Here is a 27999-nt window from a genome sequence, read left to right on the forward strand (position 1 = left end):
GCAGGAAAAGGAGGGATTCAGGAGCATAAGTACTGGCAAAGTTCCGGGAGCCACAATCTTCGGGAGATCTACGCCCTCTATAGTCACCTGCGCGGCCAAGAATGCTGAGTAAAGTCTTGGCACTCTTTTACGCCCGCAATTGAGCCTTCAAAGATAGCTCGAGTCGATAGATATATTACCTGGAGCCTAGCTACACTATAGCAAAATTATAAAACATGGAAGGAAGAGACAGTGCTGAAAAATAGCGATAAAGAAGACGTAGCAGAAGGTCTCTTAGACAGCCCTGATTGGTGGGGGCCATGAATCTCATTGGTCGAGGCTGTAATGCCAAGATTTTACTCAGCATTCCCGGCCGCGCAGGGATATACGGTGAAGCTTCACGTAATCGTATTGCCCAGTGCGATGTCGCCTAGCGATCATCATCTCGAAATTGAGATGCTGTTCTACGACACACCCAGCTTATAGGTTTTCTAGGGCCTTCGAAAGTGCCCAAATTACTACGGGGAAACACCTGCAGATTGCCAGTGGGGGTAGACCGGAATGCGCCGCACGCGACCTCAATTGCCTGTCGCCCCGGTCCTTAATCATGCATGCGTTCTGGGTGACAAGACGCCACAAAAGAAGACAAGGCTTATTCTTGCCGATCACACGGCTGTCGAAATGCAAGCACTAAGGCCAGTCATTGGCTGTTTCGTTGTCCCCTACAGCCGAGCTGCCCGTCTTCGCTTCTCTGCTGTTCACGTGCGTATAACAGAAAGTTGTGGTTTATGATCTAAAATCTCTCTAGGGACAGAAACGACGCAGACCCCATTTCAAGTCCCGTGCGCACGCCCTGTCGGAGCAGGGCTCGTGAATGTAAACCAATGGAACCAAGGTGCTGTGCTGGCTGGTGAACGCCGGCACTCGGTCCTGATTGGGGTAAGGCTCTGTGCCGTGGTGCAGAGTCTCCCTGTTCAGCCCATCACTAGACCTGTCTCCGACTTCAGAATCACCACCAACGTTCTTCACTATCGACGTGCCGTCTCTTAGCACCGCTCGGTAAAGCAGCTTAGCACTCTTTACTTCATCTGCCTCTCTAGGTCCGACAAATGGCAGAGAGACGATATGCTGTTGCTCTTGGGCTCTTGGCCCCCTCTCAGTGTTCGGGCGCACGTCTCGGTCAGGCTGAGAAGAGGGGTTCTTTCAGTACCGTTATCTGTCTGAGGATGCTCCCTCTTTTCCTTTTTTCCTGAACCTGCTGGCGAACTCCTCGATAATGGCCGACTCTCTCGGTTTGACGGCATCACTCTTCATCGCGCTATGTCTTTGCAAGCCGACACACGGATATGGCTTCCGCTTTCCGCGACATTACGATCAGATTGTGATGGGAGAGACAGTAAACCTCACGTGGGACATAATAAACCCCTTCGTCAGCTTGCACTATGTCCCGACCTCCATTGTAGGAGGTAGTATCGTTACCGTTGTAAATATTGCCGGTGAGTTTACGACTGTCTCTCGCCGGGCATGTCGAAGGTTACTCACATCTACAGAAAACATATCCAACAGAGGCTGGGCGTTGTGGGAAATTCCGACAGATCTTTCATCACCCATTATTGGGGTACCAGGCTACTTTATGTTGACCGATGGAGTGACGAATGACACCATACTTGACACTGAGTATGTGACGGTCATGCCTACTTCGACCACACCGGTCCCATCGCCGACTCTTCTTGGGCGATTTACAGCGCCAACCGGAGCCCCGAACAGGTCACTAACAGAAGGTGCTGCTATCAATTTCACATGGGAGACAGATGCGCAATTTGTGAACCTTTCATTCTGGACGGCTGCTAACGACCCGTGGCCACTCTTCTGTACGTTGCATTTGACTTTTGACGTCCTCGCTCTACTGATCACAAGTTGCTGAATGACTGAACAAGCTCTGACCCCGAACCCCGGCTGGTATGTTTGGACTGTTAAGAACATTGCCGCCTTTCTGTTGCCGCACTACCTGAAGCTGGAATCGAACGACACTTCCTACATCGCGTCTCCGACTATCGACAGCGAAGGCTTCTATATTGAGCCGTCTAACTATCCAGTAGCCACTCCCAATACCATGTCTGACCATGCGGCGGCGATTATCTATCCACAGAGACGGGACACGGACTATTTCGCAGTGAATGACACTGTTGTCTTCGTATGGGACAAGCCGGTGCCACCGGCGATAATACTCAGTATGCAAACGATGGGCGACACCTACTTCACTTGGACAACCACCGACCGCTGTAAGTATCCGACATCATCGGGAAAATCTTAGCCCGGTGCTAGAACGCACACTTACGATCGAGACAGTCCTTGCTGGTTTCGATGACTTCACGTATACTACCACAAATTTCACGTTGAAAATCCATGACCTCTATGGCTTCACCGATGGCATGTATGGAAGCTCATTTCATTTCAACCTCGTTGAAGAATCCTATCGAGCGACAGAGGGTGAATGGTACTTGACGAAACTCATCGCAAGGAGTGATTCATTCAGTATCGTCCTACCAAGTGGACCGGAGAAGACTTGGTCGCCATCCGCAGAAAGGCTCGCAACATCGACTATGCAGCCACCCTCCACGCCGTCGAGTAGCGATCGCGGTGGCTCCAGCAACCCCAGCAACTCCAGCAACTCCGGCGATTCCGGCGGCTCTGGCATGACGACGACGACAAAGATCGCAATCGGCCTGTCGGTGCCCTTGGGAACCATCTTTCTCATTCTCCTCGGTTTCGTCATCTTCTGGTGGCGGAGAAAGCGTCGACAACAGGGATCTGCCGGGAAAAGGGATAGGCATCTTGCTGGCAAAGAAGTGCACGAGCTGGAAATTTCCAGGAGCCCGTATGGACGACATGAGCTCCTGGGCAAGGCGCGTCCCGCGGAGTTGGATGGACACCAGGTACATGAGCTGCCTACGCCGCAATACCGTGGCCCACCAGCGCCAGGGTAAGGATGCAGGTTTACCAAGGCGAAATTTATATAGCCTTGGCTTGTCTTGGACGGGCTTATTAGGCATTCTGCTTCCTGCAACCACCACATTGTGCGTGAGAGACCAGTTTCGACGGACTGAGAACTCACTAGGAACCAAATGCTAGACTGGAGAAATTGCGGCAGTGACAGACTAGCTGGATGCCAGCGACGTGGATCGAGGTATTCCCTAACGGCCTCGTATTTGCACTGAAAGATCTTGAGGTTGTATAAGAATCCTTCCACGCGCCCTCGAGAAATGAGGTTCACTGGTCACGAGAGCTCGTCTGTCGTCGTGCTGTGCATTGTTCACGTCGAACCTCCATTGAACACTGCTGAAGCCTGAGGTTTGATCCTCAGTCTTGCGAGGTATTTGTGGCGGATCACAGCGCCGAGGCTGGGTAGTGAGAGCAGTGGAGGGCCGACGAACGCGCCAAATCTCACCTTCCTGTGCCGCCATGAGGGACACGGTAGATCGACGTCTGCGAGATAGAGAGGCTATTTGATGATGGCGTTTAAGTAGGTCGGAGAAGCGTACCCAGTGGACGCCCTGTTCACTTCACTCTCGCTGTTGTATCTTCCACCTTCGTGGCCCGTGACGAGATACGCACCCTGCAGCACCGTGCATCCCATCCGATCCCGTGTATGATGTAGCCGAACGGCAGACCCAGAGGCCTATTCCGAGATGTTTGCACTGTACACCAGCCTGTTCATGCTGAAAGACGCATGCCAGCACCTTGGGGGCAGTCGGCGGTGGGATTTTCGCAATCACTCTTCCAGAGTGCCAAAAGCGCTTTCATGTGGCCGTTTGCCGGGCAACGTGGATTGGCGTCCTTGAGACAAGCCCCCCGCGAACTCCTCGTCCAACCTATTTTGAGTTCCCGAGATAGCAGCGGGGGCAGTTTCCACCCACGCGTCTCTTAGCCGCCAAGTTCCACGCGCTGTCGAGAAATGAGCATCCCACCAGTCAAAAGCAACGACAAAGCCGACACGAATCTGCCCTCAGCCTGTCGCCTAGCCAAACGGGCTACCATGAGCCTAGAACCCTGTCCGACTGCAAGCAAAGGCTCGGATACTGCCTTGGCCCATGCCACGACGACGCCCTCCTCCTACGTAACATCCCACCTGCGGGTTCCAACACGTCGCCGGCAGATGTTAACGTTGACGTAACGTGGTGACACAGACCGAATCACATCCGAAATGGGCGTCGTGCAGACACACTCGTCGCACGCGGCAGCAATTCAGGAAGGGTCTTCTCCAGCAACCTGCTGCAAACCGAAAGGTATTGTCAGCAAAGGCAAAAGACCTTGCATATCACGATCCGGTGCGCGGCAGCAAAGCTTCTGAAGCCCTCCACTGTTGAGACCGTTGAACTCAATCAGAATGTCATGCTCGTCGATCGACAGCCCTAGGACAATGTTGACACCAGTGGGAAACCCTGATCCCTTCGCTAATATCTTGTGTCACAAGCTAGGCCACATGGCAGGAGATCAAATCAGACTAATCCGCGTTGCACCATGCTGGAAGAGGTGGCGAATACACAATGCAGCCAGCGGGAACTGGACGGTGCTCAAATCCCCCATTCACCACATACGTTGCACCAGGGTCTTTCTTGGGGGAAGAAGGGAACCAGCAGACAAGGGTCCACAATGGTAACACGGACTGGACAAGCCAGGATCTGCCCTTTGCAGAGGGCCTCAGAGTATGTCTCGAAGCAAACAAATACGAGTCCCTTCAAATTGACTCTGCGGACACGTTTTTCCATGGAAGCCTCCATCATTCCTGCTCAATCGGCATCCTCTGCGACCTGTCTGCCTCATGTCACTCCCAGTGGACGATCATGACTCGGTCCCCGACCCTGATTCTGAGCCAGTAGGGTTGATCACGGTCTTTGCCTTCTAAGTCGCTCGTGCTGGTAACTGATACTGTTTCATAGGAGGTCCCCATAGACGCCGCAGACGAGGTTGACTCGGCCCTTGGAGATGTGAGCTTCCCACCGTCCCAAGACCAAGATTGAAAGCTGATGTACCATACAGGAAGATGATCTTTTGTCCACGTCTTCTCTGACTTCAAGCGTCTTTGATTACATTCAGGAACATGGCAGAACATACAACGCTTACGGCGAGCGAAGTACGTCACTGGACCATTCCTGAACCTGGAACTAATTTCTCTACAGCGTATGTCCTGCCCAATGATGAGGTATGGGAGTTCGACCCGTTATCTGCCCTGCAGGTTGGAGACGAGTTTACTGACGCTGTTGCCTTGACAGATTGAGCTAGATCGTCTAGGTAGAGTATCTTGTTCTGGTGCCATCGCTTTCGCTGGTCCACTGACTGCAAGTTTAACCAGACCTCCAACATCATCTACTCAAGATGACCTTCAATAACCAACTATCGACCTGTGGTGTTGAGAAGAAGAGAGATTTGCACCGAGTTCTAGATATCGGTACCGGCACGGGCATTTGGTCTGTCGAATTCGGTAAGAGAGGGAATGCTTCTCCCGAGTCTGAGGAGACAGACGACTGACATGCTGTCGAAGGTGATCTTCATCCGGAAGCCATCGTGAGTTGACGCTGCCGCCATGGCCTCCACGTGAATGACAGTTGACAGAGGAAAGGTGCTAGGAGTGGATGTCAGCCCTGTGCAACCCACGTAGTAAGTTTAATCAGACTCCCAGCATTCGTTTGCTCATTTAGCAAGCAGCGTGCCGCCCAACGTGAGGTTCGAAGTGATGGACGTTGGCCAGCCATGGGTCTTCAGCTACCAATTCGATTTCATCTTCAGCCGATTCATGACGGGTGCTGTTGCAGATTGGCGCGGATTCATTCGGCAATGCTACGAGTAAGGAGGGTCCTTTTTGAGCCAAAGCGACCAAAAACTGTCGTTCGAGCTGATATTGTTGCGCAGAAACCTTGCCCCAGGCGCGATGCTCGAGGTTCAGGATATCTCGTTCCATCTCGCGTGTGAGGACGGAACCCTTCCCGCGGACTCGGCACTAGCCAAATGGGCAGCGTACATGCTTGAAGCAAGTAAGCAGCTGGGGTGTCCCCTTGACAGTGTCGAGTCAGTGAGGAGAATTATGATTGAGACCGGATTCGTCGACGTGGAGGAAACGCCCTACATCTGGCCCATGAGCCCCTGGAAGAAAGATCCGACATTGAAGAAGATCGGTGAGTCTGCATCAGTCTGGACTGGAAGCGATGGGGCCAGCCTGCTCACCAAGCGGAATTCTACAGGAGTCTGGACTTACCACAATTTCACAACGTCTCTGTCGGGCATCAGCCTGGCCCTTTTTACACGAGGTTTGGCTTGGACGGCAGATGAGCTGGAGGCATTTCTGATCGACGTCCGAAAAGACATGCGGAACACGAGGTATCATGCGTTCTGGCCCATGTGAGCAACCCCTCCATGTCTCGGATCTGTGAGATGGGCATGACTGACGGGTGAAACATCAGATACTGCATCAGTGGGACAAAGCCCGAATAGCCTAGCCGACTCAGGACGCCAGCATGTTGTAGACCGGCAGATGTGGTTGGGATATTTCTTTCGTAGTCTGGGCGGCTGTAAGCGAGCTGGAGGAGCTGGGCACTTAGTACTCGGTAGCAGTAATGACTTGGTGGCCATATGCAACAGAGATGCAAGTGAATGGAAACAAACCCTCACCAGGAACACCACCTCAGGCCTTAAGCTGGGACCAGGCCCAGTCGAATCGAGACCTTCACTAGCTATGTCCAGCTCCCCCCGGTTGGTGCCCGTGTAGCTCCCCCTCGTGCCGTGAAGAATTGTGGAAACACTGGAAATCGGCTGAAGATTTGCCACCCCAGCAACCAATACCACTGCGCCCTCAACCGTCACTCCCTGCTGCCACCAACAACCACTACTGCAACAGACCCGTTTGGTGTCGCCGTTGGACATCTGCTGTGCAACCTCTTCCCCCAGACGTGGCTGTCAGTCCTCCCTTATCTCGTCCTGTCCGTTCCACGTTGCGATCCACCACAGGGGCATCGGCACCGTTGCCCATCCCAGAGGGCTCCCGCAAAAGAGGGCAAATACGTACCATGCGAGATCAGATCTGAAACTCCTTCCCCGCGGTGAACACAAAGTTCGACATCACATTTATCCCTTGTACTCCCCACGAAGCAAACATGCTCGCTCTCGCCTATCTTGGGGTCGGGCTCGGGGTCTACTTGGTCTACTCCTTCGCAAAGACCTTCTACGACTGGTACCGCCTGCGACACATCCCCGGTCCCTTCTCTGCCGGCCTCTCCAAAGGATGGCTGCTCAAACACACCTGGGATGGTTCCATGTACATCGAGTCTGCGGAACAATGCTTCAAATACGGTACAACCCCCCCCCGGGTTGAGGTGTACTGCCACCCTCACTTCTGGCTGACACGCCGCTCCCTAGGTTCGCTGGTTCGCATCGGACCGAACGACCTCATCACATGTGATCCCGAGATCCTCAAGACAATGGGTGCGGCTCGATCTCCGTACCGTAGATCTGACTGGTACGATGCCCTTCGAGTCGACCGTGATAATATTCTCTCCGAGCGGAACGAGGAGAGACATGCAATGCTTCGTGCCAAAATGGCCCCGGGGGTATATGAACAGAAGCTGTTTTCCGATGTCTGAGGGTGGTATGCTGACGCTCTCGGTAGTATGCTGGCAAGGAGAACCCCACCCTCGAGCAGTCAATCGACGACTGCATCGCCAAGCTGGTCGACCTCATCGAACGGAACTATCTCTCTAGCCCAGAAGAATTCAGACCCATGGATTTCGCGCGCAAGGCGCAATATTTGACCCTGGACATCCTCTCCGCCATTGCGTTTGGAGGGGCTTTCGGATTTCTCGAAAAGGACGAGGATGTGTTCCACTATATCCAGACAACCGAAAGCACCATCCCAGCCATGATCCTGTGTGCGGCATTTCCAGGCCTGTCCAAGGTCTTCCAGTCGCGAATCATGAAGTTCCTGATGCCCAAGGACACTGATGCATATGGCCTAGGCAGAATCATGGGAGTGGCAAAGGAGGTGGTCGCAGAAAGATTCCGACCTGAAGCAAAACCCCGGATGGACATGTTGGGATCATTCCTCCGACATGGCCTCTCTCGCGAAGACGCCGAAACGGAAACCATGGTCCAGATCCTCGCCGGCAGCGACACCACCGCGTCAGCGATACGTGCGACGATGCTTCATATTCTCACCAACCCACCCGTTCTGGCAAAACTGTTGGCCGAGCTTTCGTCCGCTAACATCTCCGATCCCATCCAGGACTCTGAAGCCCGCAAGCTGCCGTACCTCCAGGCCGTGATCAAGGAAGGCTTGCGCATTCACCCGCCTGTTACAGGGCTCCAGTCGAAGTGTGTGCCGCCTGGGGGAGACACCCTCAATGGCTATTATGTCCCGGCAGGGACGAAAATCGGATACTGTGCATTCGGACTGTTCCTGGACGAGGGACTGTGGGGTCCAGATGCCAAAGTGTTCCGGCCCGAGCGATTCCTGGAAGGCACGCCGGAGGAGATCAAGCGCAAGGAGGCTAACGTAGACATGGTGTTTGGCTATGGGAGGTCGTCGTGTCTCGGGAAGAGCATTGCGTTCATCGAACTGAACAAGGTCTTCGCGCAGGTAAGTTTGGTGACAGACTCGCTTTTGAGCCATTCTCTCCCGGATCAAATTCTAACCCATGTCTCTTCTGCAGCTGCTTCGAAAGTTCGAGTTCACCATCGTCAACCCGCAGCATCCATGGAAATCCTTTAGCGCAGGAGTCTTCATTGTGAGCGACATGTGGATGCGGGTCACGAAGAGAGAACCACCAATTTGATGATTGCATCTCCCACGCCATTGCACAGTCTCGAAGGCAGCGAATGGGTCTGATGGACATGAATCCAGAACATAATGACACAGGGTTATGCTAATGAAGGAAAATTAGGAGTTGATGGAAGCAACATGCACATACTCACTAGCGGCCTAGAATACCAATACAGTTGCACACATTCACCAGAGCCCGTCGATACTCCCCAAGGCAACGGCAGCAGGACTCCCAACAAATCCCTTCCTGAAACCTTCCAGCGTGGTTCTCATGTGCTGGCCTCGACCATCAGGATTGCGAACAAGTTGCAACAGGGCGCGGGAGCTCGAGCTGCCGAAGAGAGCTGACGGCTGACTAATACGCGGCGCTAACCTCACTACAGCAGCCACTGGCGGAACGGGGCATCCGGGGGTCAAACGAACTTCCTTATCGCTATCGGAGTCGGCAGTCGGGCAAACCATGCCATTGTGAAATAGTCATCGATCAATGCAAAATGGATGTTCTTGATTACAATTCTCTGCTGCCTGGAGTTCCTTGTGTATTTGTTTGGGCATTCAGGATATTTCCATTGACTTACTTTGCTTGACATTCCATTGCAATCATTCTCTTCAGCTCGACGACCCATCACCGCAGCCATGGCGACAACCACCGACAAGCCCGCGCCCAAGGACATGTCCCATCTGTATTCGCGCGTCACCAAACAGCGTGTTGCCAGCAAGATGAAGGCCTTCTATAAATACTTTGCCATTCCGGGGATTGGAAACCTTGCTGGAGGCACGTTGTCCCTGCTGATCAAGGGCCTGTGTTCTAGCTAACAATCGCCAGGCCTTCCCAACCCAGGATACTTTCCGTATGACACGTTGGAAGCATCAACGGCGCTTCCCGATCGATTCAAGCCCACGCCCAACAAGCCTGTCGACCCCCCCGCCTCCGGAGCTGCAAAACCATCTCTATCTGAAGCTTCGACGGCCTCGCGGGTGCTTGTACCGCACGATTCAGCAGAGCCCAACCTCCTACGCAAGATCGACTTGACCACGGCCCTGCAATATGGCACCGCCCAAGGATATCCTCCCCTCTATAGCTTTATCCGGGCCTTTGCACAGAACAATCTCCATCCCAATGTGCCCTACAAGGACGGCCCAGAGGTGATTCTGACCTGCGGCTCAACAGACGGATTTTCGAAGACGATTGAGTGCTTCAGCAACATCTGGGACGAGGAAAGGGACTGGATCCGAGAGCGTGAGGGTATACTATGTGAAGAGTTTGCGTATATGAATGCCATTCAGGCTGCCAGACCCCGTGGGCTCAATGTGGTCCCAGTGGCCATCGACGATGAGGGTATGATGGCGTATGGTAAAGGTGGATTAGAGGAGGTCCTTGTGAGCTGGGACAAGAACAAGGGCAAGCGACCACATTTGATGTATACCGTGACGTGAGTGGTACCTTGAGTTCGGTGAAAAGAAAAATGCACTAACAAAACCAGGATGGGCCAGAACCCGACCTCCGGATTACTGTCGGTGAAAAGACGGAAGGAAATTTATGCCCTGTGTCAAAAATACGACATCATTATTATCGAAGACGACCCGTACTGGTACTTGCAATATCCCTCCGCAAACGAGATGTCAATGAGGACCAGGGGTAAACTTGTGTCAGAGAACTTCCCCGCGGACAGCTCATACAACTACAACACCGCCGCTGGGGGCAAATCCGGCGGTTTTCCATTCTTGGACAGTCTTGTTCCTTCATATTTATCAGTTGACGTGGACGGAAGAGTCGTTCGACTGGATACCTTCAGCAAGACAGTTGCTCCAGGCTGCCGATTAGGCTGGATCACAGCTCAACCTGAGGTGGTGGAGAGAATCCTGCGTATCACCGAGACCAGCACTCAACAACCCAGCGGATTCGTTCAGAGCATGATTGCAGAACTTATCATTGGACCCTCTGAAGAGGGCGATCCCGGCAAAGGAGGCAGCAAAGATGGCAGCGGGTGGAAGGCGGACGGCTGGGTTCGATGGCTCGAGGGGTTACGGGGCAATTATGAGCGACGCATGCAGATTATGGCGTCCACTCTTGAAGACGGGAAGTACTTGATTCAAGATTCGAAGCCGAAATCGAACACCTTCGCGCCCGACGATATGGAATACGAGGTGGTGCACAAGACGCAGATGTACGACTTTGCTTACCCAATGGCTGGCATGTTCCTCTGGTTGCATGCACGATTCGAGACCCACCCTCTCTTCAACGAGGTCGACCATGCTCGACTTGCCCAAGCCCTTTGGGTTATGTTTACCACCGATCCATTCCTCGTCTTGCTTGCTCCGGGGAGCATGTTCTGCCCGACGCCCGAGATCATGGCAGAGAAAGGCTGGCAGTATTACCGACTCTGCTTTGCCGCAGTGGATGACGATGTGGTGCAGAAGCACAGCGAAAACATCGTGGCGGCTTTCCGGCATTTCTGGACCATTGACGATGTCAAAGTGATCGACAAGCTTCTGGAAGACGACGAGGATGTAGAGGGGAGGTTTGCGGAACTGGCGATGCAAAACCAGGTGAGTTCGCGGTGCAAGGTGATGTTTTCGTTCTTCGAGGATGTGCTAACGAAGCTCTAACAGGGGTCATTTGCTGTGAATCCGGTCATGTGTTGATTGTGATGATGAATAATATGACAAGAGATGAGGCTATGTTGAAATAAGGCTCTGCATGATGTATGACACTTGCTTGGACGGATATCTAGACGTGGTAGCTACCTCGGGTAGTGGTATAAAGCGATTCGCAGTGTATCTAAGGGTCAGGATAGACAACATGAAGTCGATCAGGAAGAATAGAGGCGCATCTTGGGGAGCGGGTTGGCTGCGCCCAGCCTGCGCCAGCCTGCGCCAACCTGCGGGTGGATGTTTGTCCTTTTCCTTGGCGGCTGCCACCAGCTCCAGCTCTTCGTATCTCGCCGTCGCTGATCTTCTCCAATTGATTCCCCCTCGTGCTCTTGTCCGTCCTTCCCTCTTGCGTACTGTGTCGTGTGCCCAGCCGCCATCCAAGGAGCTAGAACACCGCCTTGCTTCCGTCCAAGGTTTTGCCCTGAAGTCAAGCTCCTCAGTAGGTTGCGTCTGGACCGCTGGTAAGCTCCAGCTGTGAGGTGGTTCAGCCACTGACGAGTGCAGGCCTCGACCATCCCTGCTTTTCAGCCTGGCAAGCTGTGAGCCTTTCACATCCTCATCCATCCTTCTGACATGGCTCCTCCGTCTTTCCAGTACCGTATCGGGCAGGCCTATGCTGCGGATACCTGCAGTAGCACCCCAATGTGCTCACTCACCTGTACCACCAACCTTGGGTAGTAGGTGGAAGAAGCTCGCACCGCTCCGCAGCTCCTGCACATCTTGTACCACTGCGTGATAAGGCCGTGGCCGCCCGTTCTTCTTGCCTTGCCCTTAAGGTGAGTTCTTCCTATTACCGTGTAGCTATCGTCGCTGGTTCTTTGCGAGTCACCTGAGCTCTCTCGAGCTGTCCGCTATGTTGCTCACTTCGCTACTTGCCGTCGCTACGCTCCTCAGGTCATCCCACTCGTGCGACGACCATGACTGGACATCCCCGGTTCTTGGAGGCTACGTCGACCACAGCTTGATGAGAAAACACGACCTAGCCAAGCGGATCCAGCCTGCTGCACTTCCCACGCCGCCGCAACAGATCAAAGACTTGCATTGGGGTCAGATCAATTTCCTTCACACCACAGATACTCATGGCTGGCTCGCGGGCCATCTGCTGGATGACAATTACAGTGCCGACTATGGCGACTTTGCCGACTTTGTGCAGAAGATGAAGGCCAAGGCGGATGTGCTGGGTGTCGACCTCCTACTCATCGATTCGGGGGATTTACACGACGGGACCGGGTTTGGAGACGCGACGACGCCCAATGGAAAGCTCACGCTGCCTATTTTCAAGAAGCTCCCCTACGATTTGCTGTCGATTGGTAACCATGAGCTCTATACGACGGAGATTGCCAACGACACATATCGCAACTTTGCTCCGTACTGGGGCGGCCGCTACATCACCTCCAACGTCGAGTTCAATCTCACGGGAACTCCCACTCCCTTCTCCAACCGCTATGCATATTGGGAGACCAAAATGGGCATCCGCATCATGTCCTTTGCCTTTATTTTCAATTTCACCGGCAACAGTAATGCAACTGTGGTGACTCCGGTTGGTGACGCCGTCAAACAATCTTGGTTCCAGCAACAGGTCAAGAGGACCGATGTCGACATGTTTCTGGTCGCGGGACACATCACTCTTCGAGACTCTACGGAATGGGGTCTTATCTATGCGGCCATCCGCCAGCATCATCCTACCACGCCCATCCAGATCTTTGGGGGTCATCGACATGTGCGGGACGCCGTTGTCTTTGATGCGTCGGCCGTGGGCATTGCTTCGGGAAGATATTGCGAGACGGTGGGGTGGGTGTCTGTCAACGGCTTGCCCAGCCGTGTCACCAAAGCCAAGTCGCCGATGGGAAATGCTACGAGAATCACCCAGAAACCCTCGGCCGTTCCTGGCGTTAAGCCCAACCCCAACTCGACCTTGTCCTACTCGAGACAATATCTTGACTTCAACCGATATAGTTTTGAATTTCACACCAACACCAATGAGCAGACATTTAACTCTAGCTTGGGTGTGACGATCAGCAAGAACATCACCACGGAGGTGAACAGTCTCCCACAGCTGACCAACAAGCTCGGCTGCTGCCCGGACAACTACTACCTTGACCGGGTTCCCATCAGCTCGAACCAGAGTCTGTTCAACTATCTTACGACTGTTGTCTTTCCTGCGGTCGTAGTCGCTCCAAACCGTACCAACGTGCCACGCATCATCCTGACCAACACTGGCGGGTTCCGGTACGATCTCCTGAAGGGACCTTTTACGATCGACAATGCATATCAAACGAACCCCTACACCAACTATTGGCTCCGAATGACAGCTCCCTGGTCCTCGGCCAAGAACCTGCTGTCGAACATGCAGACGGATAAAGTCTACAAGCGTGCCCCTCTCCCCGTCAACGCAACCACTCTGGTCAAGACACCAGGCTATGTGACCAAGGACGACCTCGGCGCCGACGGGGACAACATCGTCCACATCAACCAGGGCTACTCCTCGGCCCCACATTACGTGCAAGCCAACGTCAGCGTCGGAACCAACACGTCGGATTCGACCCTGGTCGATGTCTACGTGACGAGTTTTTTCTCGGCGGCGGCGGGCAAGTACTTGAGCGGCAACACCAGTGACTGGGTCAGTACGGATGGGAACTTTTCGAGCTTTGACACGCTGCCGCGCATGGCCCAGCTACATTGGAGCAAAGACTGTTGAGCGTATCGCTGTGGACGGCGAGCGAGGACGGAAGTAATGTCACCCCTTAATTAGTAGTCTGTGGCCCCGTATGTAATGCTCTAGTAGAGGATAGAAAGAACCAAATCGATAGGCAAGGTGCCATACATGTTGTAAAGCTCCGTCCATCGATTGTATCAGTGCGAGACTAGCCCCTGAGACCAGTTGAGATGATGAGCAGAGCCAGGCTGAGAGGGCGCGTCAGAGGACGAAAAGGTAGAGACCGAGAAAGAGAAATCAAGATCATCAATAAATCAATCCGCTGAGGACAAGCAACTCGTAAGGGTTAGTAAGGGTAAGGTATCTATGTAAATAAAGCATGTAAGAACGCACAGAGTCATCGACAGATAGATAGAAAGTCCCTCGTCTCCCTTTCCCTTCCCCTTCATCCGCCTTGGGGGATCATGCCCACTGACCCTCTCCCTCTCTCCCTCGCTCCCTCCCTGCTCCCTGTGCTTCGTTTTGGCCATGCGTGACGCGTGTGGAATCGAGGGGGGAAAAAAGGGGTGGTACATAAGTTCTCCTTGCTCTTTCTTGCGCTCGCGTCCGAAAACCATTGATCAGATCGACACCGTATCAAGCTCGGAGGAGGAGAGGTAGGAGGAGCGCCCTGGCGACGTAGATAGATCTGCTTTCTGTAGGGAGGGCGGTAGTGGTGGTGGTATTGTCGGTGATGGAAGCAGAGAAGCGAGGGGTCCGCCGTTATCATTGTTGCGACGTCCTCGAAATCCGGATCTTGATCCCCTAACGCCCAGTCCCAATCCAATCTGATTCAATCCCAAGCCTAACTCCTTGTCCAGTTTTGGTACTTTAACACACGCACATAAAATTCCCATCTTCACCGTGCCTCGTCTCGCCTCTCCTCTTCTTCAGCAACCCATCTCAATTCAGTACAAAATCGATCGTTCACCGTCCATGCCACACGGCGACTTTCAGAGGCCGTCTAGTGGAGGAATCGCCGGCCCTGCGAAGGGGGCACGCAGGTGCCGCCGATCTCGATGGTCCAGACGGCCGAGTTGAACTCGGAGAAGACGCTCTGGATCTGCCAGCCGTCCTCGGTGCCCGTGGGGTTCTCGGTGTAGAGGATGTTGATGCCCTTGACGGGGCTGCCGCTGCCCAGGATGGCCTCCCAGCGGAACGCGATGACGGTGCAGGTGATGGCGTCGATGTTGAGCAGGTTGAACCCGATGGCTGGCTGCGTGCCCTGGCCCTGCTCGAACGCCAGCTTGCTCGGGAACGTCACGCTGCCCAGCGGGTTGCCCGCCAGGAAGTTGATCGAGTCCGACGTGTCCGAGAAGTCCGAGGCCAGCAGCGAGTTGGCCGTCGCGTTGCTGTATGCCGTCAGCAGCGAGGCGAACCCGTTGACCACGCTGCTCGCCGCCGCGGTGCTCAGGCAGATCACGCTCGACGCGGCGGTGGTGGTCGTGGTCGTGGTCGTTGCGGCGCCCGCGGCCTGGTATGCTGCCGCGGTCGTGGTGGCGGCTGCGGCAGTGGTGGACGCGTCGTGGCTGTCGTCGCCGCCGCCGCCGCCGCTGCTGCCACCGCTGCTGCTGCTGTTGCCGCTGTCGCCGCCATAGCTGGGGCTCGAGTTGGAGGCCGCGCTGTCGCTGCTCTGGGGCTCGAACGTGTGAATAGGTGCCGACGGACGTCCGAAGCCTCCTGGTCGCTGGGGGCCGGCGAGGGTGACGCCAGCGAGGGCCGAGAAGGCGAGGACGGTGCTGAAGAACTTCATTGTGTGTTAGAGTTGGAAACGAACTGACTCTCTGATGTCAAGGCCTGAGAAGAAATGAGTGACTGTGGTCGGGGCGAGAATAGATAATGGAGAAAAGCGGTAGTCTCTATTGAGGAGCGAATGAACGAGAAAGAACGGATTGAACTGAATGAAAGAAGGCCAAGACAGAGGACACGCCGGGCTTAATATATGAGAGCGTGAGATAGACGTAGTCGGTCCTCGGTCACTTACCATCCAGATAGTCAAGCTTCACCGGGGACAAAAAGCCACCGCCCGCCACTATTGGAGACGTGCACGTGTGTAATGCCTAGGAAAACCCAAGACCAGACATTCCATTGCGGTTGGTGGAAATGACATCCCTCCTCGTGGAGTTGCGGATTGTCAGTGCCATGGAAATTTGAACCTGTTTCACGGCCGGGCTGACGGCCACTGGCTGCTGCTGCTGGCTATGCCCGGGAATTGTTGGATTCTGGGATCTCTCGATGATTGGGGATCCGTTTTGGCTCCATGGGAGTAAGTGATAAACCCATGCTGGCTGACAGCCTCATCGAGGACGCGTACGTGGTAATATGCAGGGCAGGATTGTGATGTGCAGTCCACGAAACGTTCTCGCGGGTGGGGGGCCAGGAAGGAAGGAAGGAGAGTGGATCGAAGCCGCCATGATCGACCGGCCGTCCGGCCCTCTGCCCTGCGGTTGGCATATATGTGTAGGTTTCAAAAAGGACAAAGAGAGGCCAAAGATTGGGACGACACTACCGAGTACCGAGCACTACTCATCATCAACTCCCACTCGACCACAAGTACCAGAGCAGCGGATAGGGTTTGCGTAAGCTTTAGTGGGTCCTCCTGGGCTTCTGCTCCCTTGAGGCTTGAGGATTGATCGTCGCAGGGCCAATTTCCAGCAGCGTGCGAAGCTCTGTCTGCGCTGGGCCATGTACCCCCTTGTGCTCGCCATTGATCGAGGCCATGGTTTCCTCATTGGGATGCTACCCCTGAATGTTTCGGGCAAGTGGGTCCCTCGGGGCATGGGTCCCGATTGGTGGACTCTTCACGTCAATTCTCCGTCACAGGGGGAATGCGGAGCGAGTGACGAGGCTGCACATTGCCCTTTGGCCTGCTGGGGGGCGGAAATCACACCGGGAAAGAACTTAAGCATACCTTCGTAGGTTTGGTCAGTGATATCTCCGTGAAAAGCAATAATGGGGAGGGGGACTGATCATCACTCCGAGCGGAACGGGTGGAAATAATAGATCCAGAACTCACACGACTCAAATTGAGCGGACGCGTCTCATCCATTTATTCGCGTTCTGTGGGAGGGGTGACCGAGAGAGTGCCTTCTGACGCGCGCGCTCAATCGGTCAGATCGCTGGGCGACTCGTCCCGCGTTTTCTCTTCGAGCAATGTAAATCACGACGATAGGGAATTTGAACGCTCGGAAAAGATACACGGGAACACAGGAGATGAGTAGAGCAATTGCAATGGTCCCAACTTCAATCATCCATGTCAGCCTGCGGGAAATTGCCGAGGTTGATGGACTGGCAATGTCGCTGCTACTCATACCATCTGGTTCCTTGGGCGGCTGTGCCAGCCCCGGATTCTCGAAACAGGCGACGGGCAGGGAATGTTATACGCAGAGAAGCGCGCCTAAGAGAAGGGTCCAGAATTGACGTAGCAGCGATGGGGAAAGGAAGAAACAAGCGATAGAGGATCTGGCCCAGCTGGAACGCGGAACCAGAGAAGCCGCCACAAGTACGAGGAGTACGTGAAGCCACGAAGCCACGAAGCCACAATTAATGCCGCGCCAACAAAACTCTCTTCCCAATAATGGCAAAAAGGGAAAAATGTCCAACAAGCCCATAAAGGTCCCAGTTCCCTTCGGGCGGAGTAACAAATGCCTCATCTTCCCCTTTGTTCTTCCATCACCCTGTTTTCACAGGACGGACAATGAGAGGTCCCAAAGAGGCCACGGGCGACTGGGTGGTGGTGTCAATAATCTCATTCCCCTAAAGGTCGTGGAAAGATGCTTTAGGGATCCGGAATTTTGGCTGTGAAGAAAACCCAGTCATGAAAAAAAACTACCTAGAGAAAAACTAGTGGGGGTATATGTTTCTTGTTCCCTGCGTCACTCCCCCCATCCCAAAAATGCTTAGTGCTCGCATCCAGATGCTTCATGCCCTACGAGTTCCGATGATATCGGTGCCTCTTAACCCGGTTCCTCGCCGTAAATTCCGCGCTGGGCGGGGACGTCGCTGACGCTGACGCTGACGCTGACGTTGTGGTTGGTTCTTCAGCTGCAGCTGCAGTCGTGGTCGACGCGACTGAAGGATCCGCCGTCGTCGTAGATTCGCTGGCATCCGGCGTCACTGATGGGTCCGTAGCAGTTGGCGTCGGAGATGACGTCGTTGGTGTCGTTGAGAATGCCGGTGTAGGTGCCGGCACTTGGATATCAGGAACTGTCGACGTCTGCGGAGAGAAAGCAGAGGAAGTGGTGATAGGATCGGTGCTGGAGACGTCTTGCGTTTCCGATTCACCAGCTCCTCCAGTATAGTCAGTCGAGTTGCCAGCGTAGCCCGGCCCAGTCAGGTTGGCTGGAGGCTGCCCATAGGTGACGTTGGTAGGAGGTTGACCAGTCCAAGTTGGAACCCCAGTGCTATTGCTGTATCCACCAGAGGTTCCATTCGCAGTAGTCCAATTGCCGCCGCCCATACCCATCCTGATATTGTCGACGTCTAGAATTGGCGAAGAGGTCTCGACGCCATTGCAGCTAAAGACCAAAGAGAACGTGCTCGCTGATGATGTTATCTGGAATTCCTTCCCGGTTGTGGTCCAGGTGCTGGCGGCGGAGAGCGAACTGAGGGTCGCCAAAGTGCCTTCATCGTTCGAAATAGTCAACGTGCATCCATCCGGAGTGATCCCAGAAGAAGGAACCCTGTAGGCGAAGGAATACCAATAGGATCCATTTGTGGCTGGAGTGGCGAGTGTCTGTGATAGTGTAGCAGTCACGTCTTCAAAAGTGGGTTCAAAACGAGCAAACCCTTTGCCATCATATGCCGTGTCGGGGGACAAGATATCACGTATGCGCTTGGCAGATGTGGATGATCCGCTCGCACCTCCCCAGACAATGTCCACTTCGTCCAGTGTCCATCCCGTACCAGAGCATTCGAACGATGGGTTCTGTAGAAGTTGCGAAGGGGGAGTAGCACCACATTCGGATGAATTGCTGGCGGGATACGTTGAGTTACTGTTCCACGGGATCGTCGAATTGGTCGAGTTCGAGGCGGGGATCGTGTAGTTCAAAGGAGCAGTTCCATTGCCCGCCCAGTCGGTCCAATTGCCTGTGCCATTGTAAGCCCACGCCGACGTTGTTGTAGGCACCACAGAGGACGAAGTTATTGTCACAAACACCGAAGTGCTAGTTGTAGCAGGGAAGCTCAGTGGCCATGTCTCATTGCTTCCGGTGGAATTGTACCAATCTGTCCAATTGCCCGTTCCGTTATACGTGAGTGTCGGAATAGCCCAGGTAGAGGTGCTTGTCACGGAACTAGTGGTGGACAAAGGATCGGTCAAGTTGAGGGGCCGGCTAGCATTGACTGGCAGTGTCCAGTTTCCGGTGCTATTCGTGCCGTTGAGCCAGTCGAGCCACTGCGTCTCGTTGTAGGCAGGAGCAGTCATTGTGGGGAAAGCCCCAGTCGACGTCCTCATCATCGTGGAAGTCAATGTTGAGGTCGACGTGTAGCCTGTAGCTGTCGGTGACACATACAGTATCGACGTTGTTGTAGTCAGCAGAGATACGGTCGATGACGTGGTCAAACTTCTTCCATCAGTCTCGTTCCACGGAAGTGTACCATTCCAATCAGTCCAGTTTGTGCCCGCATACGATCCATTATAGGCTGGAATTGTCGGCATGCCTGCCACAGAGGTTGTGGTGGACGAGGACGTGGTTACTGCCGAACTGAAGTTCCACGGGATTGTGCCGTTCCAGTCGGTCCAATTTGTAGATGGATAAGATCCATTGAAGGCTGGAATTGTTGGGTATCCGGCTTGCGAGCTTGTGGTCGACGATGAGAAGGAAGTGGTGCTGGTCATGGCCGCAGCGACGGAAAGAATAGAAACCGTTGAAGATGTGCTCAAGGACGACGTGAGGTTCCACGGAATTGTGCCATTCCAATCAGTCCAATTCGTCGAAGAATACGATCCGCTATATGTCGTGGTCGGATAAGCAGCTACTGAACTAGTGGCCGAAGTAGAAGTGGCCGAAGTTACGGAGGTCACATTCCAAGGAATCGTACCGTTCCAGTCCGTCCAGTTTTGCGAAGGATATGAACCGTTATAGGCCGGAATAGTTGGGTATCCTGCAACTGAAGTAGTCGTGGACGAAGTAGGCGTCAATGCAGTAGCAGCGACTGAGAGAACGGAGGACGTGCTCAACGAAGACGTAGCGGACGCAGAAGTCGTGAAGTTCCATGGAATCGTGCCGTTCCAATCTGTCCAATTTGTCGAAGGATACGAACCGTTATACGCTGGAATCGTCGGATATCCTACTGACGTAGTTGTGGTCGACGTAGGCAAGGTGGAAGTTGTCATATTCCAAGGAATTGTACCGTTCCAATCTGTCCAGTTCGTCGAGGGATATGAGCCGTTGTACGCCGGCACAGTTGGGTATCCTGTCGCTGTGGAAGTCGAAATTGAAGACGAAGTGGGTGTCAGAGCGGTGGCAGCCACAGAAAGGACAGAGGAGGTGCTCAGGGAAGAAGTGGTTGTTCGCGGATCAACAAATCGCGACGACGAGCTGTAGGTTATATTGGACAGCCAATCTGACCAGTTGCCAGTCCCGTTAAAGGCTGGGATTGTTGGATAGCCTGCTTGCGAGCTAGATGTCGTGGACACAGTCCCAGAGCTTGTAGATGTTGTCCAATCCAGCCAAATGGAATTCGAGTCATTGTACGCGGACCAATTGCCAGTTATGTTCTGCGGCGGTATGTTGGGAAAGCCGGAGGTCGAGGAACTTGCGAGGGAACTAGTTGTGGATGAAGTTGACCTGGTAGCCGCATCAACTGGGAGTTCTGAGGTTGTAGTCGTGGTGATGGGAGAAGATGTCGTCGTGCGCGCATAGGCAAATGAGGTTGACGTGAGATTCCAATCTAGCCACTCCGATTCTGTCCAATTTCCAGTACCGTTATATGACATAGTCGGATAAGCCGTGGCCGAGCTTGTAGTGGTTGCCACGGAAGATGATGTTGTTCGACCGTCGACATATTCCGCGCTGGTCGTCGTTGATGTTAAGTTCCAATCCAGCCATGCCGATTCCGTCCAGTTCCCTGTGCCATTATATGAAGCAGTTGGATATGCTCTGGTTGAGCTTGTGGTTGGAGCCATACTTGTGGTGCTGGTGGAAATAGAAGACGACGTGGTTGTTCCGTCGACATACAAAGTGCTTGTTCTGGTGATTGTTATGTTCCAATCCAACCACGCGCTCTCGTTGTAACCCGTCCAATTGCCTGACGTCGGATACGCGAAAGCGGAACTTGTTGTGGTAGTAGTTAGAGAGGAGGTCAGGCTGGTAGTTAGCGCATCAACCGGCAGGGCAGAGGTGGTCTGCGTCTTAGAGACAGACGTCAAATTCCAATCTTCCCAAGTACCATTCATTGACCCATTATATGACGGGTAGCCAGAGTAGCTGAAGGCAGAGCTAGTCGTGGCAGTAGATACAGCGCCAACTGGTGATGACGAACTGCTCAATGTTGAGGAAGTTGTCGATGTCAAATTCCAATCCAACCAGATAGAGTTCGAGTCATTGTAGCCCGGGTAGCTAAAGACAGAGCTGGTTGTGGCAGTGGACGCAGCTCCAACCGGCAGCGTAGAACTACTCAATGTTGAGGAAGTTGTCGACGTCAAATTCCAATCCAACCAGATAGAGTTTGAGTCATTATAGCTGGGATAGCCAAAGGCAGAGCTGGTCGTGGTTAGAGGTAAGGATGAGGACGACGTAGTGGCAGTAGACGCTGCATCAACTGGCAACGCCGAAGTGCTCAGTGTTGCAGAGGTCGTCGATGTCAAATTCCAATCCAACCAGATAGAGTTCGAGTCATTGTAGCCAGGGTAGCCGAAAGAGGAGCTCGTTGTCGTTGCGACTGTGGATGATACCGACGATGTACCTTTTGACGTGATATTCCAATCTTCCCAGGTGCCATTCATGGATCCATTGTACGATGGATAGCTTGAATACGCAGCAATGGATGTTGTCGGCGATACTGAACTTGTCGTAGTCAGAGCATCAACCGGGAGCAGAGAAGAGCTCGTGGGCTTTACGGATGTCGACGTCGCTTCCCAATCCTCCCAGGTTCCAGTGTAAGAAGGATAGCCTGGATATGAGGGTCGAGAGCTAGTTGTCAACAATGAACTTGTCGTTGTTGAAGTGGAAGTAGTCAATGCGTCAACGGGCAACTTGGTGGATGTTGAACTTGCTGAAGTCAGATTCAACCAGCTGGCCCAGTCTTCCCATGTCCCATTTCCACTGTACGTCCCGTTGTAGGATGCGCTCGATGGATAGGAAAATGCTGACGTAGTGGTAGAGAGGCTGGATGTGGTGGTAAGAGCATCAACAGGCAAGCTCGAAGTCGACGTTACGGTCCAATCCTCCCACGAGACATTGCCGCTGTGAGATGGCCATGTAGAGCTATATGGTCTCAAGCTCTGAGTCGAGGTGGGGAGCGACGAGCTTGTCGTTTCAGCATCCACAAAGGCCACACTCGACGTTGACGAAGTCGAAGTCGTTCTACTCCAATCTTCCCACATGCTGCCGTTCTCAGATGGCCAACTAGAGTAGCTAACTCTTGAACTGGTCGTAGTGGCTGCGGTGCTAAGAGAAGAAGTTGTAGTAGCGTCGGCAACAGACAGAATACTTGAGGTCGAGGTCCATGTCTTTGTCCAGTCCTCCCACAAGCTGCCGTTCTCGGACGGCCAAGTGGAATAGCCAGGCCTGGAACTGGTCGTGGAGGCTAGCGTACTTAGAGAAGTTGTAGTAGCATCGGCAACAGACAGAATACTCGAGGTCGAGGTGGAAGTCTTTGTCCAGTCATCCCACATGCTGCCATTCTCAAAAGGCCAAGTGGAATAGCCAGCTCCGGAACTTGTTGTGGATGTCACAGTGCTGATAGACGAGGTTGTAGTAATATCAGCAACAGAGAGCACACTTGATGTGGATGAAAACGTTTTGGTCCAATCTTCCCACATGCTGCCATTTTCAGACGGCCAACTAGAGTAGCTAGCCCTTGAACTCGTCTGAGACGTGGTGGTAAGAGGGGGAGAAGAAGTTGTGGCGTCAGCAACAGAAAGGAGAGTCGACTTGGACGAAGTTGTCCTCGTCCAATCTTCCCACATACTGCCATTTTCAGACGGCCAACTGGAGTAAATTGCCTTTGAAGTGGTCGTAGAAGTGAACGAAGTCGTAGCATCCGCAACAGAGTGAAGAGTCGATGTAGACGAGACCGTCTTCGTCCAGTCTTCCCACATGCTGCCATTTTCAGACGGCCAACTAGAGTAAAATGGCCTAGAGGTAGTCGTAGAAAGGAATGAGGTTGTAGCGTCCGCAACGGAAAGAACAGTCGATATGGACGAGGTCGTCTTCGTCCAGTCTTCCCACAGGCTTCCATTTTCCGATGGCCAACCAGAGGAAAACGCTCTTGAGCTTGTCTTGGACGAGGTTGTGACGTCGGCAACAGTGAGGATACTGGATGTGGACGAAGTCGTAGTGGCGTCGGCGACAGAGCGTGCAGTCGATCCATACGAGCTTGTCCTGCTCCAATCTTCCCACAGACTACCATTTTCCGCGGGCCAGGTACTACCAGAAGGCCTAATTTCACGTGAAGAGGTAGTGGAGGTCGTTGTTACTGCATCGACGGATAGAGAGCTGGAAGTGGACGAACTGCTTGTCCAATCTAACCACATTGGTTTTGTTCCGCTCTCCGAGGGCCAGCCAGAGCCACTCGGCCTCGAGAAAGTCGAAGTCGACGTTGAAAGAGTTGAGGTTGTTGTCGCAGCGTCAACCAATAGAGAGCTTGAAGCTGAAGAGGTGGTCCAATCTAGCCAAATTTGACCTGTTCCATTCTCGGAGGGCCAGGCGAAGCTGGTCGGCCGAATGGAAGCTGTGGAACTAGTCGTCGAAAGGCTCGAAGTTGTTGTAGTTGCAGCATCAACAAACGAGGCGCTTGACGTTGAAGATGTGGTCCAGTCAAGCCATATTTGTCCCGTTCCATTCTCTGAGGGCCAAGCAAAGCTGCTCGGCTTCTGGTGGCCCGCGGAAGCGCTGGAGGTAGTTGTCGTCGCGGCATCAACGGACAGGGAGCTTGAAGTCGAGGATGTGGACGTCCAATCCAACCAGATCCCTCCTGTCCCATTCTCTGAGGGCCAGGCGAAGCTGCTTGGTCTTGGCGCTGTCGATGTAGTTAAGGGAGAAGAGGTTGTAGTAAGCCCATCGACGTTGAGAGAGCTCGAGGTGAACGATGAAGTGGTCCAATCTAGCCATATTTGCTCTGTGTCATTGTGCGAAGGCCATCCAGAGCCACTAGGCCTTGAATACTTCGTTGTTAACGTGACTGTCGGAAGAACAGACGTTGTGATCGCGTCAACCGTGAGAGCACTTGAAGTCGATGACGTCGTCCAATCAAGCCATATTCCCTCTGATCCGCTGTGTGATTGCCAAGTAGAGCCGGGAGATCTTTTTGCGCTTGTCGTTGAGGTTGTCGTAATAGCGTCCACTGGCACAGCGCTAGATGTGGATGGAGACCAAGTATGTGTTGGCTGCGGCCTTCCACCGGGGCGAGTCGGCCGAGAAATAGGTGGCCTTCCAGAACTAGCGGGAGAGGTAGACGTAGATTTCGTCGTCGCAGCCTCGAGGGGGCTGGAAGAGGTGATCGTCGTAGTCAAGATGTCCGAGGAACTTTCCCCTACGGTCGCTTCCCAGTCTCCCCACTCGCTAGAGCCGCCGTTCCCTCTATTGGGTGATGTTTGTGGACGGCCTACTGGAGGTCGAGTCGGCTGACCTGGCCGGCCTGGCCGGCTATCGGGAACAGAGCTGGTCTTCGTGGTCGCCGCCGCCACAGGTTTCGTTGTGGTGGTCGAAGAGACCTCCGTGGTTGTTGATGATTGAGAATTGTTCCAGTCGAGCCACTGGCTTTCAGAATATGGCTTAGTGCTTGCTGCAGCAACTGTGTTTTCGGACGAAGGTTTCGGCGTTGTGTGGGCAGGACCTCTACCAGGCCTCGAGGGATCAATTGATGGCCGTGTCTGCACGGGTTTAGTGCTTGTTGGTTTTGCACTTGTCGACCCAGCGACGGTCTGCGGAGTAGTTGTGCCCGTCGACTTCGAGATGGCGGATACAGAGCTCTTTGTATTTGTCCAGTCAAGCCATTCCTCAGAACGAGAGGCAGCACTTGACCTGGGCGGGAGAAAATGGGAGGTACTACCAGACTTGGTCGACAGCGATGATGTTCGGACGGGGTCAACACTCATAGCGCCAGACGTCGAGCTGCTACTCGTCCCTCGAGAGACAGGATCTACGGGCAAGGAGGTTGCACCAGGGCCTGAGTAAGTAGTACTACTCCAGCTATCCCAGTCGCTCCATTCTGAAGGACCTGGATTTGGCGCGGCAGTAGGAGAGGTTGAGGAAGCTACGGTGGTAGCATCAACCGGATCTGGTTTTCCCGAGTTGTCCCCAGGCTTGCCCGTGGGGGTGCCGGAAACAGGCTTCGATGTTGGCGTGTGAGAAGAGTCCGTGGCCCCCGTGCCACCTCCAGGCCGTGAGTGCTTACCAGTCGGAGAACCTGATGTCGAAGTAGATGGTGAGTGTCCGCTTTGGTTACCTGCCCCTTGTCCAGAAGTCTTAGACGGCCCTGCAGAAGATGCACCTTTAGAGCTGCTTGAGGAGCTGCTGCCACTGCTTGCACCGCTCCCTGCATAGGGGCTACTTCCGTGCCAAGGATGATGGTCTTCCCAAGACCCTTCTGTGCCACTGCTGCTGACAGGCGTCGTGGTCGGAGAGACGCTGGACACGCCGCTAGACAAATCCTCACCACGCTTTTCTCCTGCCGAACCGCAGGTAAAGCTATGGGAGATGGTAAAGTTTGTGTTCCCAGCGGAGCTTCCGGTTTCGGTTGCCCACTCTGGTCCAAACGGCTGAGCGTATAAGTCGCAGTATTGGCCCTGGCTCACACCATTCTTAGACAGAACATAGGTGTTGAAGAATTTGCAGCCGACGGCACTGCACTCCTCGGCGCAATTTGAAGTGTCGAATGGTCCATAAAAGATCTTTGAGCCCATGAATGCTCCAGAAGTCGGTGGTGGATGAATTGCGGCGCCCGCCATGAATACCGGCACATCGAACCCTTTGGGAGTTGTGAGGGTGCTGTTGGTATAGCCGTTGCAACCGGCGATCACGGCATTCGCACTGCTTGAACCACTTGGTGTAATCGCTCCAGCCCAGAAAGAACACTTGATTGCCGGGGCCGGTCCACCGATTTCCTTCTCAAAGTAGATTTCGAACGAGGAACATTCATCAATGCCATTGCAAATGGCCGCGCAGATGCCGCTGTCGTACTCATCAATTGTCGTGTGTCCAATAAACCCATCTCCTGAGATCCATGCTTGTCCATTGTTGAATGCTTGATAATAACCGGCCGGGGTCGCAGCAGACGTCGCAGCATCCGCAAAGAATTTGTTGGTTGCCCACTCAGCGGCAATTGGATCCGTACAGGAGCAGGTCGGTTCGACGTCGCGTTCCAACAGATTCTTCCTCCATGGCATGAAACCCTCCCATTTTCCCAATGAACCTAAAGCAACATTAGACAACAAAAGAAAATAAAAGAATGGCAGCATGTTGCATTGAGCAACAGCTCAAAGAAAGAGCGACTGGTGTGAAGAACGAACGGACGCGTGCCAATCGACGACGCAAAGATGGGTTACCAAAGAATGAAGGAGGAGGAGAGTTGTGCAGGTTGAGTAGATGGCCCCCAGAACGTTGGGCGTACTCCGCAGGCTATCCTACCTAGACCAGAGCGCGAAGGAAGCGCATCTGGACTACTCCAGACTGGGAGCTCTGCAAACCCTAGTTCAGGACGGTCATCGAATCATCTCACAGGCCACCAAGTTTCTACCCTGTTGGGGATCAGCGCCACATGGCTGGAAGACGCACGAGGCTTTTCCAGCGGGGCCTGCACATGCCAGTGACATCGATGATAGCTGACGTTAGGGATAGCCGCCATGCTTTGTTTGGCAGCTCAAGGAAGACACACTTTGGAGTCCCCCGTCACCGTTCCCAAAGAAGGTTGAGTTCTGAGACCGGTGCAACAGTCGCGCCATGGCTGTGGGGAATTATGCCAGAAATTTCGTGATCAAGCCACCAAGTCAGCTTTGTCGTGTTCCATGTTTGGAGTTGAGAGGAAGTCGAAAAAAGGAGAAGGGATATTCCCAAAGCGGTTTAGTGTGGCGCAACTATTCAAGACTTGGCGCCCCGTGGCTTGCATCCCGAGATTAGAGCCTCGTTTTGCTGCATCCTCGACGTTTGCCGTTCAGCCTCCTGACTCACTTCGGCATGGCTTTCCCTCAGAACCTGGCTGACAGGTTCGTGGAAGCTGATGCTGCACCGTGCTCGAGATCAGCTGCGCCAGCCACAAAAGCTACTCGCCTATCTGCGGCGTCGAGAAGATCTTTGATGGTGGTAAGTTGGAATTCATCTGGGGAGAGAGCGTCAGGCGTCAGAGAGGTGGCTGCTTGTACATGGATCTATTCCGCAGAGACAACACGATCACGCCTTCTGATAAAATTGATGCCCGCCTTTCAAAGCGACATTCTCGTGTTGACGAGTCTAGTATGTAAACGAGATTGGAACATTTCGCACCTTTCGTGCCCTTGGCAGCATACGGCAGACATCCGAGACAAGCATGCGATGATATCTAATACAAAGAGCGCTGCGCGAGTTTCTCTGACAGGGGCTGCGGTTGGCATTGGCACGAGCCCTGGCGCGCCATGATTATCCTGATCCCACGTTACGAACAACACGCTTGGGAACCGATCGCGAAGCAGAGCCACTCGGCGCCTTGAAAATCCCAACGT

General features: G+C 53.7%; 7 protein-coding genes across 8 annotated transcripts; 5 read left to right on the plus strand and 2 right to left on the minus strand.

Annotated features, from left to right (window-relative positions):
- Nucleotides 1-1255: 1255 nt before the first annotated feature.
- PV07_05836 (uncharacterized protein) lies at nucleotides 1256-2966 on the plus strand (the record flags this gene model as incomplete). Its single annotated transcript, XM_016392756.1, has 4 exons — nucleotides 1256-1475; nucleotides 1530-1850; nucleotides 1917-2261; nucleotides 2329-2966. 4 exons carry the CDS (start codon nucleotides 1256-1258, stop codon nucleotides 2964-2966), a joined length of 1524 nt encoding a protein of 507 aa, XP_016250275.1.
- Nucleotides 2967-3918: 952 nt separating this feature from the next.
- On the plus strand, nucleotides 3919-6650 carry PV07_05837. 2 transcript variants are annotated; one of them, XM_016392757.1, is made up of 12 exons: nucleotides 3919-4855; nucleotides 4920-4967; nucleotides 5020-5113; nucleotides 5160-5182; nucleotides 5253-5271; nucleotides 5333-5461; nucleotides 5522-5544; nucleotides 5600-5637; nucleotides 5683-5823; nucleotides 5890-6152; nucleotides 6219-6375; nucleotides 6438-6650. In XM_016392757.1, exons 1-12 carry the CDS (start codon nucleotides 4802-4804, stop codon nucleotides 6466-6468), a joined length of 1020 nt encoding a protein of 339 aa, XP_016250276.1. In that variant the 5' UTR covers nucleotides 3919-4801; the 3' UTR covers nucleotides 6469-6650. The 2 variants fall into 2 exon arrangements, with proteins under 2 accessions (XP_016250276.1, XP_016250277.1); XM_016392758.1 differs by having other exon boundaries at nucleotides 5020-5182.
- A 477-nt stretch (nucleotides 6651-7127) lies between these two features.
- PV07_05838 (uncharacterized protein) lies at nucleotides 7128-8801 on the plus strand (the record flags this gene model as incomplete). The annotated part of the gene is made up of 4 exons (XM_016392759.1): nucleotides 7128-7323; nucleotides 7390-7580; nucleotides 7640-8605; nucleotides 8679-8801. The coding sequence occupies 4 exons, from the start codon at nucleotides 7128-7130 to the stop codon at nucleotides 8799-8801; spliced, it is 1476 nt and encodes a 491-aa protein (XP_016250278.1).
- A 623-nt stretch (nucleotides 8802-9424) lies between these two features.
- Nucleotides 9425-11434, plus strand: PV07_05839 (uncharacterized protein; the record flags this gene model as incomplete). The annotated part of the gene is made up of 4 exons (XM_016392760.1): nucleotides 9425-9563; nucleotides 9615-10221; nucleotides 10273-11338; nucleotides 11402-11434. 4 exons carry the CDS (start codon nucleotides 9425-9427, stop codon nucleotides 11432-11434), a joined length of 1845 nt encoding a protein of 614 aa, XP_016250279.1.
- A 373-nt stretch (nucleotides 11435-11807) lies between these two features.
- Nucleotides 11808-14495, plus strand: PV07_05840 (uncharacterized protein). Its single transcript, XM_016392761.1, has 2 exons — nucleotides 11808-11882; nucleotides 11948-14495. The coding sequence occupies exon 2, from the start codon at nucleotides 12297-12299 to the stop codon at nucleotides 14139-14141; it is 1845 nt and encodes a 614-aa protein (XP_016250280.1). The 5' UTR covers nucleotides 11808-11882; nucleotides 11948-12296; the 3' UTR covers nucleotides 14142-14495.
- A 388-nt stretch (nucleotides 14496-14883) lies between these two features.
- PV07_05841 (uncharacterized protein) lies at nucleotides 14884-15891 on the minus strand (the record flags this gene model as incomplete). Its single annotated transcript, XM_016392762.1, has 1 exon — nucleotides 14884-15891. One exon carries the CDS (start codon nucleotides 15889-15891, stop codon nucleotides 15103-15105), a length of 789 nt encoding a protein of 262 aa, XP_016250281.1. The 3' UTR covers nucleotides 14884-15102.
- A 1657-nt stretch (nucleotides 15892-17548) lies between these two features.
- Nucleotides 17549-26873, minus strand: PV07_05842 (uncharacterized protein). The gene has a single exon (XM_016392763.1). It carries the CDS (start codon nucleotides 26761-26763, stop codon nucleotides 18067-18069), a length of 8697 nt encoding a protein of 2898 aa, XP_016250282.1. The 5' UTR covers nucleotides 26764-26873; the 3' UTR covers nucleotides 17549-18066.
- Between the last annotated feature and the right edge of the window lie 1126 nt (nucleotides 26874-27999).

The sequence above is a fragment of the Cladophialophora immunda genome, assembly GCF_000835495.1.
Source record: "Cladophialophora immunda strain CBS 83496 unplaced genomic scaffold supercont1.3, whole genome shotgun sequence".
Lineage (NCBI taxonomy): Eukaryota > Fungi > Ascomycota > Eurotiomycetes > Chaetothyriales > Herpotrichiellaceae > Cladophialophora > Cladophialophora immunda.